The sequence below is a fragment of the Leishmania donovani genome, chromosome 17, assembly GCF_000227135.1.
Source record: "Leishmania donovani BPK282A1 complete genome, chromosome 17".
Classification (NCBI taxonomy): Eukaryota; Euglenozoa; class Kinetoplastea; order Trypanosomatida; family Trypanosomatidae; genus Leishmania; species Leishmania donovani.
Window position 1 is genome coordinate 281,484 of NC_018244.1, and position 14,153 is coordinate 295,636.

Sequence of the window (14,153 nt, forward strand, 5' to 3'; positions counted from 1 at the left end):
CGCGCGCTTTGTGAAAACGGAGGAAAACGATGAAGGCCAGCCAGTACAGCGAGAGAAAAGAGCAGATGCGAGTGTGTGTGCTGCTGCTGCTGTTGGAATAACGCTGCGATGTAGGGCGCCCTGCTTGACAACGCGCGGTGGCCCGTACTGGGAGCAGCTGTTCCCACGCATGCACACAAGCACACTCCCCCTTCCCTTAAGCGGTGGAGAGTCAAGACACCCGAGACCCCTGCAGGAAAAGGCGAGGCGACTCCCGAAGGGGCCGCTGTTTCTGCGCCAGCGATGCGGAAGAAGACAAGGAGCAAAGAGAAGTGCGGGGCGAAGACAACGGCCACCGCCCGGAGACGTGTCTCTTCCGCCTCTCCGGCCCCTGTGCCTTCGCTTCCCGTTCTCGTTGTGCTGGTGCTGATGGCTGTCGCTCGATTCTTTTCGTTCGTTACTCGGTGGAAGAGAGGAGAGGCGGCGCACACTGCAGTCGCGTGGTGCCGCGTCCGCAGAGCACGAGAGGCACGGGCAAAGAAAAAAGGGACCGAGTAAGATGTAAAGCACCACGCGGGGAGAGGGAGAAGACGTATAAGAGAGGCAACGGAGGAGAAGGAGGGAGGGAGAGGTTCCGCACAACGCACAACGCACCAGGCAGCCACACACACACACACACACACACACACACACCACTCCCAACCCCACCCTTCTCTCTCGCTCTCTTCTCTGACACACACATACACGTGTGTGTTCGTGAGACCCCGATGGTGATGGCGAGGCGATTGTTCACAGGCACGCACAGCCTGTGATACGCAGGCAAGCAGCTGCGCACGCACGCGGAAACCGCACAGCGAGAGAGGGGGAAGGCGGACTACATAAACTTTTTTCCTTTCGGCCATTCTACCAGGATCAGGTCAAACGAAGATGCGCACGCACACAACCGTAGCTCATCAGCCTCTCTCTCTCTCGCTGCCGCTGAATCCGGCCATGTGTCTAACGAACGCTTCGTGTCCTTGCTCGCCCTCTTCTTGGCACACATGCTGCGTGATTAGCACGAGACAGACGCTCGGGTGGACTGCATGCCTTGATCCAAGCGGGCCGCGTCCAAGGGTCTGCTCGGGGGCGGTGGTGATGGCGTCTGTGGCTTGGGTATTAGGGGGTGATCTAGGCGCATGCTGGATGAGCTCAAGGGGGAAGCTGGCCAGCCTCAGGTCAGGGTTCTCTGAAACCCTCTAATCTTCCTGAGCCGCTTCAAGCCGCAGCGTCCCATAGTACGACGTGAATGCTCTTCATATGGGAAGCTGGAGGACTCGATGGTGTTCTCGGCATGCTTCTGGCACCCGTGCCCCATCAGCCCATCCCGGTCGGGATGTAGGAGACGCCGCATGTGTTTGCACACATGCATTGTGGGGTTCATTGTTATAGATCTCCTCGTGCCGCTCTCGTCTATCATTCGTGCTCCTTCTGGCCTCTGGATGCCTTGCTCGTATTCGATACGCCATGCCAGCGGTGCTTGACAGTCCGTGCGCACAGTGCTCGCACCATTGGACCCTGGGGCCTGCTCCAGAACGATGTTGTTGTCTGGAGGAGTGGGAGCCTGGACGGCTTGCACGCATGCGCCGCGACAGTTGGGACGCTGCTATGAGTCTGTGGCGGAACGGGGGCATTTCGCCCTCTCCTGAATCCGCAGGCCTCTGACGGGAGCGGGGTGCGTCCAGCGACGGGGGGCCCGCGCGCCAGCGTGGGCCAGCGCACACAGAGCTCGTAGCCTGTCGTCCTGAAGGGTGGTCCGGGGCCGCCATGCACACGCGACAGTGGAAGCCCGTGCGGCGCGGGTGAGACGCGCTTCATCAGGCCATCGCGTGCACGATCGCATAGCGTGAAGCCAGGTGCGCCTTGAGCGTCGCGTAGTTCGCCAATCGCGCGTGGCATGCGGGGCACAATGCCGGGTCAGGCGCCTTCGCAGCAAAGCACAGGCGGGGGTGGGGGTGGGGGTAACCCCCCCCCCAAAGGCCAGCGGAGCAGCGGGCAGCACATCATCCGCACCCCGCCTAGTCGCTGCCAGCCGCCCGCCGCTGCAGGGATCCAAAGTGCGGGCAGGTGCCGGTGCGGAGCTGGGGGAGGAGGGTCTCCCTGTCGCCTCGCCAGCTCAGCATCCTTGTTTTTCCGGTGTGGGACAGCCGCCGCCAAGGAGCTCTTGTAGCTGCGTGCCGCAGCGTGTAGCGCTATTTCGAGGGGTGTTGACCTGGCGTCTGAAACCGATGACCGGGTCTGTCATCCATGCAGTTGGCGTCGGCTCCTCTGGCGTAGCCGATTTCTCCAAGCATCTCAACTTCGTCCTTGTGTTTCAGCTCCCCCCTCCCAATGACCAAAAAAAAAGATAAAAGGAGAGGTGCACGCGGCGAGCTAGCAGCGCCGGCACTGGCGCCCCCCGCCACACACACACACACACAAAATGCGCTGTCAGATGTCACCTGCTACGTGTGTAGGACACGACGCCAACACGGTAAGTCAATGCATATAAAGCCCCGCAGCGCCTGCGCTGCGGACACGTCAGCGGTCCGCCGAACAAGTAATAGAGAATGGAAATAAAGGCGGTAAGGAGAGGCGCAGCACACAAATGAAAGCCCAACCTGTCCGTGACGCTGCACCTCCCGCCTCCGCTTCAGCGCGTGAGCTGTTGGTGTGGCCCTCCGTGTCTGTCTCTGTTTCGCAGGACCACGACACGGTGCCACATATATAAGGCAGCGGTAGACAGTGAGAGATCAAAGGTCTGTGGCGCATGAAGCGGTGGAAGGGGTGACCGCCATGTCATGCATGGCAGCCCCTCCTCAACAGAAGGAAGCCGCAGGACATGAAAGCTCGGCTCCTCACAGAGGTGCGTGCTTGCGCGTAGCTGCCGGTACCCCGCCGCCTGCTCAGCTGCTTCGATTCCTTGCTGCCTTCTGTTCCTGAGCATTCTCACGAAAGGCCTTCAGCACCCGTAGTTGCATCCGCACTTTTCCCACGGTGTCCCGAAGCGTGGGGCAGACGTGCTGCTTCAGCGCCAGCTGCAGTGCCGCCTCCTCCTCCGTGTCCACCACTGGCAGCGGGGGCGGAATCTCCCTCTCGACAACGCCAATCCTGCGCAGCACAAAGCCGAGGAGAAGCGGCACAACGCCGAGGGCGAGGGACGTCACCCACGAGGCTAGCGGGAGAGGCACGCACTGCATGAGGGTGCCGCCGTACTGAACGCTGACGATTTGAATGACAAACATCGTCCCGACAACGGTGATGAACATCGGAGCATTGCCCAGGTTGTGCCAGAAGGCCACGGAGTCGTCGAGGATGCGGGCGTTGAACTCGTTGCTCAGCTGCATCAGAACAAAGACGTTGAAGATGAGGGTGTGCAACTCCTCAGAGTCTCGCACAGCGAGTCCCAGAGTGTTGGCGCCGCCCAAGAGCAGGTACTGCTGGATGAGAATCTGGTAGAGGGACTGGCCGGCAATATTCAGCCACATACGGCGGGTGATGAGCGGGGCCGCCTTCGGCTTTGGCGGCCGCAGGAGCACCTCGTCCGACGGCGTCTCCGTCGCCAGCGCCAAGGCGGCCAGCGTATCCATGATTAGGTTCACCCACAGGAGCTGCACCGGCTTCAGCGGGGAATCGCCGTTGCGGTCCAGGAGCGCGCCAGTGAACGAGACCACGACGGCGGCCACGTTCACGGTCATTTGGAACTGAAGAAACTTGCAGATGTTGTCGTGCACGTTACGACCCCACTTCATTGCGGTCACGATGGTGCTGAAGTTGTCGTCCAGGATGACGACGTCAGAGGCGAGCTTTGCGACCTCGGTGCCGGAGTTCATGGAGAACCCGACGTTGGCGCCTTTCAGCGCCGGCGCGTCGTTGGTGCCGTCGCCGGTGACCGCCACCACCTCGCCGCGCTTCATCAAGGCTGAGACGAGGATGTGCTTGTCCATCGGGGATGCGCGGGAGATGACCTGCAGACGGGGCAGAATGGCATTCAGCTTTCGCGCGCTCTTCGCAAGTTCGCGGAACTGCGGCCCCTCCAGCGCCAGCCCCTGCTCCCCTTCCGCAGGCCCGAACCAGACCTTGCCGTAGATGCCCACCTCCTTGGCAATGCTCACAGCTGTGGCTTTGTTGTCGCCAGTGATCATGCGCACAACTACGCCGGCCCGACGGCACTGCGCCACAGCCCTAGGCACCTCGAGGCGCACCGGATCGCGAATTCCTACGATGCCCACCAACGTCAACCCCGCTAGCTGTGTATCGTCTGCCAGAAAAGGCGACGACGGCGCAGCGCCGCCCTCATCGCTGTTGCTGGAGTCCTGCGGTGTGGCGCTGTAGTCGGCCGACAGAGGATAGTCTGCGTAGGCGATGGCAAGCGTGCGTAGCTGACGACGCGCCATGGCCATGATGGCCTCCTCCAGCCGCACGCGCACTTCGTGGGAGAGACCAACGCGCTCGCCCTGCGCATCGTACGTGTGTGTGCACTCGGCCAGGATCAGTTCGCTCGCCCCCTTTACGTAGTATCGTACCAGCTTCTCCGGTCGCAGCACCAACGCCGTCGCCATCCGCTTGCGCGCCGAGGTGAAGGGGTAGATGCGGAGATCCTTAGTGAAAGTCGCTGCAGCGGCCACGACGTTGCTGCTCGTCCCCGCCAGCCCCGTAGGCCACGGCACCAGCGAGAACGGAGACGACGGTGTACGCATCGCCTCCTCATTGAGCCTCGACAGCCGCTCGCTGCGCAGCTGCATCGGGTCTTCGCCCAGCGCATCCACAAAGTTCAGCAGCGCCTGCTCCGTTTTGCTGCCAGTGAGCCTCACCGTCGCCTGCTTCGCTTCGAGCGACTCCACCCGGACCCAGGTAGCCTTGGTGTTCATGGCGATGCACTCCATGAGAAGCCGGCGCACACCAGCGGCCTGCGCGCCGCCGAGAGCCGCAGACACGTCCATGGGCGTGGACGTCTGCAGCAGCGGTGACGGTGAGGCCAGTGTACCGCTGTTCACCTTCTCATCCTCTCCGGCGAAGGTGGACGGCTTGCGGGGCACCACATACGCAACACCGTACGCCGTCACTCCGTCAGTCACGGACATGTCGTTCTGGGTTATGGTGCCGGTCTTGTCGGTGCAGATTGTGGTCGCGCCACCCATGGTCTCACAGGCCGCTAGGTGCCGAACGAGGTTGTTCTCCTTGAACATCTGCTTCATGCTGTAGGCGAGTGCAATGGTGACGGAGAGCGGCAGCCCTTCCGGCACCGCCACGACCACGATCGTCACCGCCGTCATCAAGTTGTCGAGGTACTTCTTGTAGCCGAACGGGTGCTTGCGGTAGACAACCGTGTCCAGAAGCTCCTTGCCACTGAGCAGCACCAACATGAGCCCGGCGGCGACCATGCCCATGTAGCCGATGAGGTTCGCAAGCTCTTCAAGCTTGTGCTGCAGCGGTGTCTCCTCCTTCGCCTCCCGCACGTGCATTGCGATGTGTCCGGCAAAGGAGTGCACGCCAACCCCCATAACGAGGATCGTGCCCTCGCCCTCCGTAACGTTCGAGCCTGAGCGGAGCACAAAGTCGCCGTGCGCCGACTTGGCCACATCGTCGTTCTCGCCTGTCGCGGCAGACTCGTCAACCTTCAGCGAGGTGCTCCGCAGGACGAGGCCATCTACCGTCAGCACGTCACCCGCAGCAACATTGAGCAGGTCGCCGGAGAGCAGCTCCTTGTCCGTGATGTCCAGTGTGGTGCCGGAGCGGACCACCTGCACCTTCACCGGCGGTGTGGCCTTGCTCAGCTCCTTGAACTTCTGCTCCTTCTGGTAGTTGTTGATGCTGCTGACAAGAGTAACAATGGTGACGGAGAGCAGGATGGCGGTGCCCTCGATCCAACCGTGGGCGTAGTCCACAAGCCCCGTGTCCTGATCCGGCACTGTTAGCCCCAGCACAAGCGAGACCACCGCACTGACGATTAGGATCTGAATCATGCGGTCCTCGAGCGACTCCCAGACCATGTCCATGAACGACGTCTCCTCCGCCTCTGGCAGCTCATTAGCGGAGAACCACTCGCGACGCTGCGTGATTGCCTTCTTGTCGTTGTTGTCGATGCCATGCGCAAGGTCAGTCTTGAGCTGCGAGGCGAGTCCCTTGAGCCCGCCGATGCTGGCGAGCCGTTTTGTTGCGTCATGACCTCCATCGCTGATGAGCTCATGCAGTGTTTCGGGGCTGATGGCGAATGCGCTCTCCGACCCTGCCTTGCTCGAGCCCCTTGAAGAGGGCGCGGGCTGGCGAGCACATCTCTCCCCCACGGACAGCTTCACTGCACTGCTCATGCGGCTGTCGCTACCCCGCCAAGTCAGGGGTGTCTGTCGGGCGGGGAGAGGGGTTGCGCTGGGGTACAAGAAGAAAAAAAAGATGATTAGCGGACGAGAGCGAAGCGACACCGACGAGAGTAACAACTCAAATCAAGAGTGAGGGCAATGCATGTATGCATGTAGATATAGATATATAGGTATGCATATATATATATATATACGTATATATAATGAATATGGGTGTGTGTGTACAACTTCCAAAGGCTGGGAGAGATACGAAGAGGCAAAGGTAGCAGTGGAACGCACAACATCGCCAACAGAAGAGAGAGGCGAAGTGGGGCACATATATGCCGACAGTGCGTGACGACCTCGCTCACGCTCTCCACACACGCACACACAGGTGTGTGCGTCCTTGTGCGACAACGGTGAAAGGTTATAACGAGCGAGGGGACACTCCGCAGAGGAGGAGGAGCAAGAGTGCGCTCTGGCCCACAACAGTCTCTCGCCACTTCCCTGTCGCCACCACAGCGAACAGGACTCTCTCGCCGCACCGCCACAGCAACGCGACGCACTGGCGCGCGCCTGCACACCTGTGTTTCCCATCTCATTGGCACCCACTGCCCTGCACATGGGCTGTATCGCTGAGCCTCGAAGTCGTCGTCGGGGTAGCTTGTCCCCTCCTTCTCCCCTCTTCGCCCTCTCTCCCTTGTCCACTTTATCACACGTGCCGCCGTGGAAGTCGCGCCCCTCCTCACAGGAAGCGGCCGCGAGAAGGACGGTGGGAGCCGAGGGGGGCGAGGCGCAAGGAAAGAGTCACCCGCATAGACACACACACACACACACGGGCGCCGATGATGCGCATGCGTCCGGTAAAGACACACGGCACCAAAATCAGAAATACAGCTGAAAAGAATAAGAGACGTGATGACGAACAAGCAAAATGCCAGCGTGAGAGTCGAAAGGAATAGAGCAGGCTAAAGAGGGGAGGGGGAAGAGGTCGTGTGGGAGGGACCGTGACGATGTTGCTGGGAAGCCCGCATGATAGCATGAGCGCCTCGGTAGTTAAAACTTCGGGCCTCCGCACTCGTGGAAGAGAGAGGACGACGGAGAGTGGTGGAGGGGTATACATGCACGCACTCATCTTCACTGGAACTCCTCCCTCCCTCTCCGCGTTCCTGTTGCTTGTCGCGATCCTCATTCCGTTCTTGCAGGGCGCAGAAAGGAAACACGTGTGCACAAGCCTTGTGTGGAGGGGAGCATAGCACCCACGAAACTGCCAGCGTGGAAGGAAAGGGAGGAGGTCGAAAAAAAAAAGAGAGAAGCGCGCAGTCCGCGCACAGATGCTCACACCCGCACGCCAAACGGAAAACACATGAGCACGCACGCGCGCATGGACACACACATAAAGCGATGCGCCTATGGAAGGAGGGGAGGCGACAGGGAGCAGCAGCAGGATGCGAACAAGATGATGGGATTGAGAGGGAGAAAGGGGCGGGGGATAGCGAGAAAAACGAAAGACGCGCGCAACGGAAAGGCGTAGACAGTCGGCGATAACGGTGGCAATGATGAATGGCGTTGGAGAGCAACACACAAAAAAAAAAGAAAAACAACAGAGAAGAGCAAGAGTAAATGGGGAAGACGGTGAGAAGAGGAGGCGGCTTCGGCGGCCGCCACTGTGCACATGAGAGGGAAAACAAAGCGAGCAACCATATCACACGCACACGCACAGAGGGAGAGACGCATACGTACAAAAACCACAACAACAACGGATGGGTGGCACACACACGCAGCGAGGAAAAAAAAAGAAGCGAAGGGGCATGTGAGACATGAAACAAAAAGAGGAGGTGGGCGGAAGCGCAGAAAGCACATGCGGCGGCTGACTGGAGCAGCAGCAGCAGCAGCAGTGCGTAGCGCAGCTACGAAGAGTGACACGCGATGAGAAAGAGGCGGTACACGCACAAGCATCACTACACAGGCACGACAAAAAGCAACTAACGAAGAAAAGCAAAGCATCCTTTTCAGACACATAGATGCACAGCGCACGGCACAAAGTAAAGAAGCGCACAGAGGCACGTACACAGACGCACGGTGGGTGCATGGGTTGTCGGGGTGTGCGGCAGTGCATCCGCCTTGGACAGTGTCCACGGCCAGAGTGCCTCTCTACTGGTTCCGTTCGGTCGTGCAGAACGGGTCCCTCCCCACAGAGTCGCTAGGCGCCCCTCGTCTATCGTGCAATGCTGAAGTGTGTGCGTATGTCCTTTTCCTTTATCGCGCAAGTCGAGGTGAAAGCGCACAGGGTGCGTGGCGCTGAAGCTATAAGCGCAGAACTGCAATATGAAAATGAGACGAAAGGGTCCGTGCCCCCCCACACACACACACGCTCCCTCCCTCCCTCCCTCCTCCTCCCTCGCACCGCGAGCCCCCGCTCTCGCCCGGGCATTATAGCGTTACAAGGGGCAAGCGAAGGAAAAGGAGAGGGAGACACGCATGAGCAATGAAAAACACCTAATCAAGCGAAACAACAACGACACTAACAAGAAGACGACTGAGCGAGGGGACAGGGATAGCTACCGACACACACGCACGTATCTATAGTTATCAATATATATATATATATACGCATATATATACACACACATCAGATAAAATACCCCCCCCCCACGGCGACACCCTAGCCAACGAACACGCGCCAACGAGTAGCAGACACAGCTGAAGGAGGGAGAGGGGAGGTGGGGGAAGGTGTGATGGGTCGGCCAGCAACATGCGGACGCAGAGCGACACGTAAATAGAGAAAGGAAGGAACGAAAAAAAAAAAGAACGCAGATGAACCGGAGGAGGGCGCGCCACTTCTGTGCGTGCAGTTGGCCCTTCTCGCATGTGGGCGAGAGGCGAAAGGCAGTCATGCGCCTACCACGCCCTAAAACAGGTGCGCTTCAGATATTATTTAGCCTTCATTCTTTTTTCAGCAGGGCCCTTCTTAGCGCCGTTCTTCGCCTGGTGGCTTGATGCAGCGCCCTTAGAGGTGACCTTCACCGCCGGCTCCTTCTTCAGCACAGGCTCACTCTTCGAGGGAAGGATCTTCGATGCTTCTGCCACCTTCGCGGATGCTTCCAGCTTCGGCACCGGTGTCGGAGACGTCGAATCAACTGTGCAGTCCTTCGCTGCGGCAGCGGCGGCGCCGCTCTCCTTCACCTTCTCCGGCGCCGCCGAGTCGGAGGCGATATCCTTCGCGAAGCTCCTGCAGATATTGCACACGCTCTGAAGGTCTTTGTCCGTGTCCTGCGCCTCCAGACACCGCTCAGCATCCTCCTTGACGTCTGCCTCTTCCATTTTCTCCGTGACGGTCGCCTCCGTCGATTTCTCCGACTTTGGTCTCGCGACGGCCACGCCCTTGTTCAGATCCACGTAAGAGCCCGCGACGCCTCGGCGCTTCATCTCCGCCTTCTCCTCTCGCTTCTTCCGTCCTGCCACCTCCTCGGGCGCCTTGGCAGCGGCGGCCTGCTCCTTCTTCGTGAAGGAGTGCATCGCCAGCCGCTCCACCATCGACAGATGCACGCCGACGGCGTCCATAGCTTCCTCCATGGTGAGATGCGTCGCCCCTGCGATCCTCTCGGCACGCTCGTCAGCATCGGTGCGCTTCTTGAGCGTTTTGGCGCTAGTCTGATCGCCGATCACCTTGAGGTGGTCCTCTGTCCCCGGCGGCGCCCACACGTAGCCGCACATGGCGGCGCTCTTGAAAATATCCTTACAGTACATGCGCTTCGCATTCTCGCAGCTCATCCCCTTCACAGCCGCCCACTCGTCGTACCGCATCTGGCCAAAACCTGCCTTCGATGGGCGGGAGCGCAGCCACTTGTACTTCTTCTCTGAGAACGCAGCGGGGGTCTTCTGGAAGTCGCTGAGGTTTCCCACAAGCGCCTGCTTGTAGAGAGCGTAGAAGTGCGCGCGCAGCGAATCGGGGAGGTAGTAGCCACCCTTTGGAAGGTTCCGGATAATCTTCACACCGTCGTGGAAGGCGACCCACCGATCCTCACCGGATGGGGCCCCCCACACGAATGAACAGTGCTTGCGAATCTGCACGTCTAACAGATCGATGTATAAGTCACGCGCCCTCTCACGGGTCATCCCGCGACACTTGCGCCAGCCGTACACCTTCCAGTACCCCTCCCAGTCCCGCAGCATGCTCGGCTGCTTCACGTCCTCGTTGATGTCACCCTCCGTTGCTTGCTTGAAGAGGGAGTAGAACTGCAGCCTCAGCACGTCAGAGACAGGGACAACGCCCCGCATGGGCAGCTTTCGCACGTACGCGTCTGCTTCCTCGAAGGCTTGCTCATAAGGATAGTCTGGGGCATCGAAGTCGACCGGGAACACGATAGACTCGGGGTCGCACACCACCTTAAACTCCGGCTCTGCCCGCCGCCCAAAGAATGTCGCGAGCATGTTGAGTACAACCAGTGGATAGTCGCCGCCGGCTGTGGCGTGGAGGGTGCCGGTTTTCCTCTCCCTCAATCCGTTCTGCGCAGACGACAGCAAAGCGCGCTCCGTGTGCGGCCTGCGCGTCGCTGTTCCACTCGCCTCCGCGACTTGCCCTGGTCGTTTACGCCGCGCGTGTGAGAGCCCTCGCGGCTCGCCCTGCTCTCGTCGGTGTCCTTTTTTTTTTCTTTCTTTTTGCTTCTTTGAGGCTTTCCCGCGGTGCGAAAACGGACGCCGCGCTACGGTGAAGCGCGATGTGCGAGGGACTATGAGAGCGCGCGCGCACGCAGGAGTAGCAACGTGCTGTTAAGAAGTGCGGATGAAGTAAAAGAAGAGACGAGAGAGCCGATGCGCAGGAAGGAATACAGCCGTGTGCGTAGGTGCGTCAAGTGGGAGTGGGGGTATAGATACGTCAGGCAAAAACTGAATTAGAGGGAGGCAGAGAGAGATGGGAAGGCGTCGGAAGATCGTGCGGATTCGTAAAAGCGTGTCTTGTGCCCGCAAGTGAGTGACACAAAACGGGGCGCCGTGTACACACAGGCAGATGAACGCACTGGCGCAAGTCTAGCGCCGGGCATACACAGCGTCACCACAGGCAGGGATGGCAAGCTACCAGGAAGAGAGTACACGGAAGACTGCCTCAGCCCTCCCTCGCGCATGTTCTTTTCTTTTGCTGCGTGACATGTAGAAGTTTGCTGTGATATGCACAATCGCCACGCGCTCTGAGACGAGCACACGCACAAGTGCAAGCGCGCACGAGACGGTCATCCCAAGCTCAGACACGCGGGCACAGCCACATGAGCGCACCCACCTCCTTGTGACTCCAACAAGCGCTGCCGCACACATAGAGAGGGGACGCGCAAGCAACGATACCACCATCCATCCGAGGTGTGATGGCAAGAAGCAAAAAAAGAGATAACGGGGTCGCTCTTCACTTGCCAGAGATTCAGGACTGCGGAGCGGGAGAGAAGGGTGCACAAAAAACGGAAACGGTCGATAAATACCAAGACGTGAAAAGGAAACAGCACGAGTCGACTCTGGCGCCATCTCTCTCGTTGGGGGAGGGGTTCTTCGTCGTCTTCGCCGTTCAGCCATATAGGCGCTCAGAGCTTGCTCTGCACCTTCGCGCCAGGCTTCCACTCGATTCCCTGCGACCTGAGCAGCGTCACGAGACGCTGCACGTACGCCGCCTTGGCGTCCTCCGACCGCATGCCCTTGCGAGAGTTCCACGCATCCCACTTGGCACGCGCCTCGACCTGCACGGCCCACGGCTGGTTGCCTGTCACGTCACCCTCCGTCGCCTGCTTGTACAGGGAGTAAAACTGAAGCTTGGCGGCGTTGTCCAGCTGCACTGGACCGTCCTTGGGCAGGGAGCGCACGTACGCCACGGCGGCCTCGAAGTCAGCGGCAGACATGCCTACCGCACAGCCTCGGTTTCACTTTCTCTTGGTATTCTAAAGGCCAGATGAAGATACGCTCACACATCACAGAAGGGGCTGCGTTACAAAGAAGCTCGCAAGCGAGAGAGGGATATGTGATGCTGAAGGAAAAAGATGACTTTCGGTGCAGTGGTGTTTGGTAGGCGAGGCTGCAGCACATGAACCCTACGCTTAGCCGTGAACACGGGCACAGCGGAGTGAGAGAGGGGGGAGGAGATGTGAAAAGAGAAGATGTCGTGCGGCATTAACGAGCCAGGGCGACTGTTGAACGCAGCGGCACGTGCTTCCGTTCCCTTTTCTGCTACGCAGCACAAAGGGCGCACCATGCGAGCTGGCGCGATCCGTGAGCGCGCCCTCTTGGAAGGGCGTTCGGCAGCAGCCGTTATGCCTGCGACAAAAAAAGGCACAAAGAGAGGGAGGGAAGGCAGCACTGCACGTGCACCGCGCCTTGTTTCGTTTTCCTCGTCGCTCCCTGCGCTCCTGCCCCGCAACGCCCCTCTTCCTTTCTCTCTCTCTCCCGCATTACTCCCTTCGTCACTTTTTTGTTGCTGTTTTGCGCGTTCGCCCTGCAAGCGAAAAGGGCCACAAGAGGCTCCTCTGTCGGCTCTCCCGAGCATGAGGCATTCCCTTCTCGTGTGAACGCCACGTGTGCGGTGTCCCTGCCTTCCGTGTTTGTTCTTCTGTTTTCCACCAATGCGTGGCACGCGCTGTCTCTTGTCTCTCCCCGAGACATGGCCCACTACGGGGAGGGGGAGGGAGGACGCATAGAAGGTCCACACACGCACACACGTAGGCAAGACGCTTCCAAAGCGGGCGCTCGTGCTTCGTTCTGTTTTGTTCTGCTGTCCACATAATGCAAAATGGCCGAACTCCCCGCAGCGAAGCGCTCGTATCGATGTAGGCGTGTATAACAGTTATGTGGGGAAGAGGGAAGAGGTGCCAGCACCTCTCGCAAGGCTGCGAAGTAGGGAAGTGAGAGACAGTGCAGCGCAGACACGCACGAGAAGCTCCGACAGCCCCCTCATGCATGCTTCGAAAGCACCCAAGCCCACCTCGTCCTCATCGGTTTCTTCTCGCCTACTCCAGCGCGCACGCTGCATAGACGTCACAGGAGTGCCACCAAAATACAGGATAGGAGATATACACACAGAGACACACACACACACGCATACACGTTTATATGCAGACAGACACGAGCCCGCGGGAGTACACGCCAAAACGAGGCGGGCCGGGGGGGAAGGGCCGAAACAGTGCGAGAGAATGAAAAAAAAAAGGGAGGAACTTTAAGCACACCACAACGAAGAAGGCAAAGACCCCCCGTCCATGGAGGAAGACGCACCCACACACCAGACATATAAATGTGAATAAAATACGTTCCGGAGAGCATGAGGGACACTGTGGGCGCCTGTGCAGACCAAAACTTGGGGAGAGAAGAGGGGGAGGGAAAAGAGAGTGGAGGGGGAAAGAGAGTTGGGGAGGGGGGGTGGAGGAGGAAGAGAATGAGGGAAGAGAAAGGGGAGCAGAGAGGGGGAGGGATGGGAACGGGAATAAAAAAACAAAAGGATGAAGAGATAAAAGAGAAGAACTGCACCACATCAAACGGTGATAAGGGGGTGGTGAGGCGAGGATGTGCAGCGGGTAGTGCGAGAGCTCACATACACACCCACACATACATACGCGTTGTGCGTGTGTTGGTACGAGCCTGTATGTGCGGATGCCTGCGTACGGCTCCTTGCTCTGTCACATTATCAAACCATATAAGTTTACCAGAAGAGACAAGGGCGTGCACTTAAAAGCAAAGGGAAAACAGGCAACTTGCGGAGTGCGACAGAGCCCACATGCGATACGCCTCTCCAGCATGTTTGTGTGTGTCTCTGTGTGCGTGTGAGCCTGCGAGTGGCATGGGCAAGCTGTAATGGCGTCTTCCTGGCTCAGCAAGCCCCTACGTCAGAGT

At 59.2% G+C, this 14,153-nt stretch overlaps 3 protein-coding genes across 3 annotated transcripts; all 3 read right to left on the reverse strand.

Moving 5' to 3' along the window:
* Window positions 1–2,900: 2,900 nt before the first annotated feature.
* On the reverse strand, window positions 2,901–6,305 carry LDBPK_170660 (P-type ATPase, putative; the record flags this gene model as incomplete). Its single annotated transcript, XM_003859872.1, has 1 exon — window positions 2,901–6,305. The coding sequence occupies one exon, from the start codon at window positions 6,303–6,305 to the stop codon at window positions 2,901–2,903; it is 3,405 nt and encodes a 1,134-aa protein (XP_003859920.1).
* Window positions 6,306–9,227: 2,922 nt separating this feature from the next.
* Window positions 9,228–10,727, reverse strand: LDBPK_170670 (hypothetical protein, unknown function; the record flags this gene model as incomplete). Its single annotated transcript, XM_003859873.1, has 1 exon — window positions 9,228–10,727. The coding sequence occupies one exon, from the start codon at window positions 10,725–10,727 to the stop codon at window positions 9,228–9,230; it is 1,500 nt and encodes a 499-aa protein (XP_003859921.1).
* Window positions 10,728–11,863: 1,136 nt separating this feature from the next.
* On the reverse strand, window positions 11,864–12,175 carry LDBPK_170680 (hypothetical protein, conserved; the record flags this gene model as incomplete). The annotated part of the gene is made up of 1 exon (XM_003859874.1): window positions 11,864–12,175. The coding sequence occupies one exon, from the start codon at window positions 12,173–12,175 to the stop codon at window positions 11,864–11,866; it is 312 nt and encodes a 103-aa protein (XP_003859922.1).
* Window positions 12,176–14,153: the final 1,978 nt, after the last annotated feature.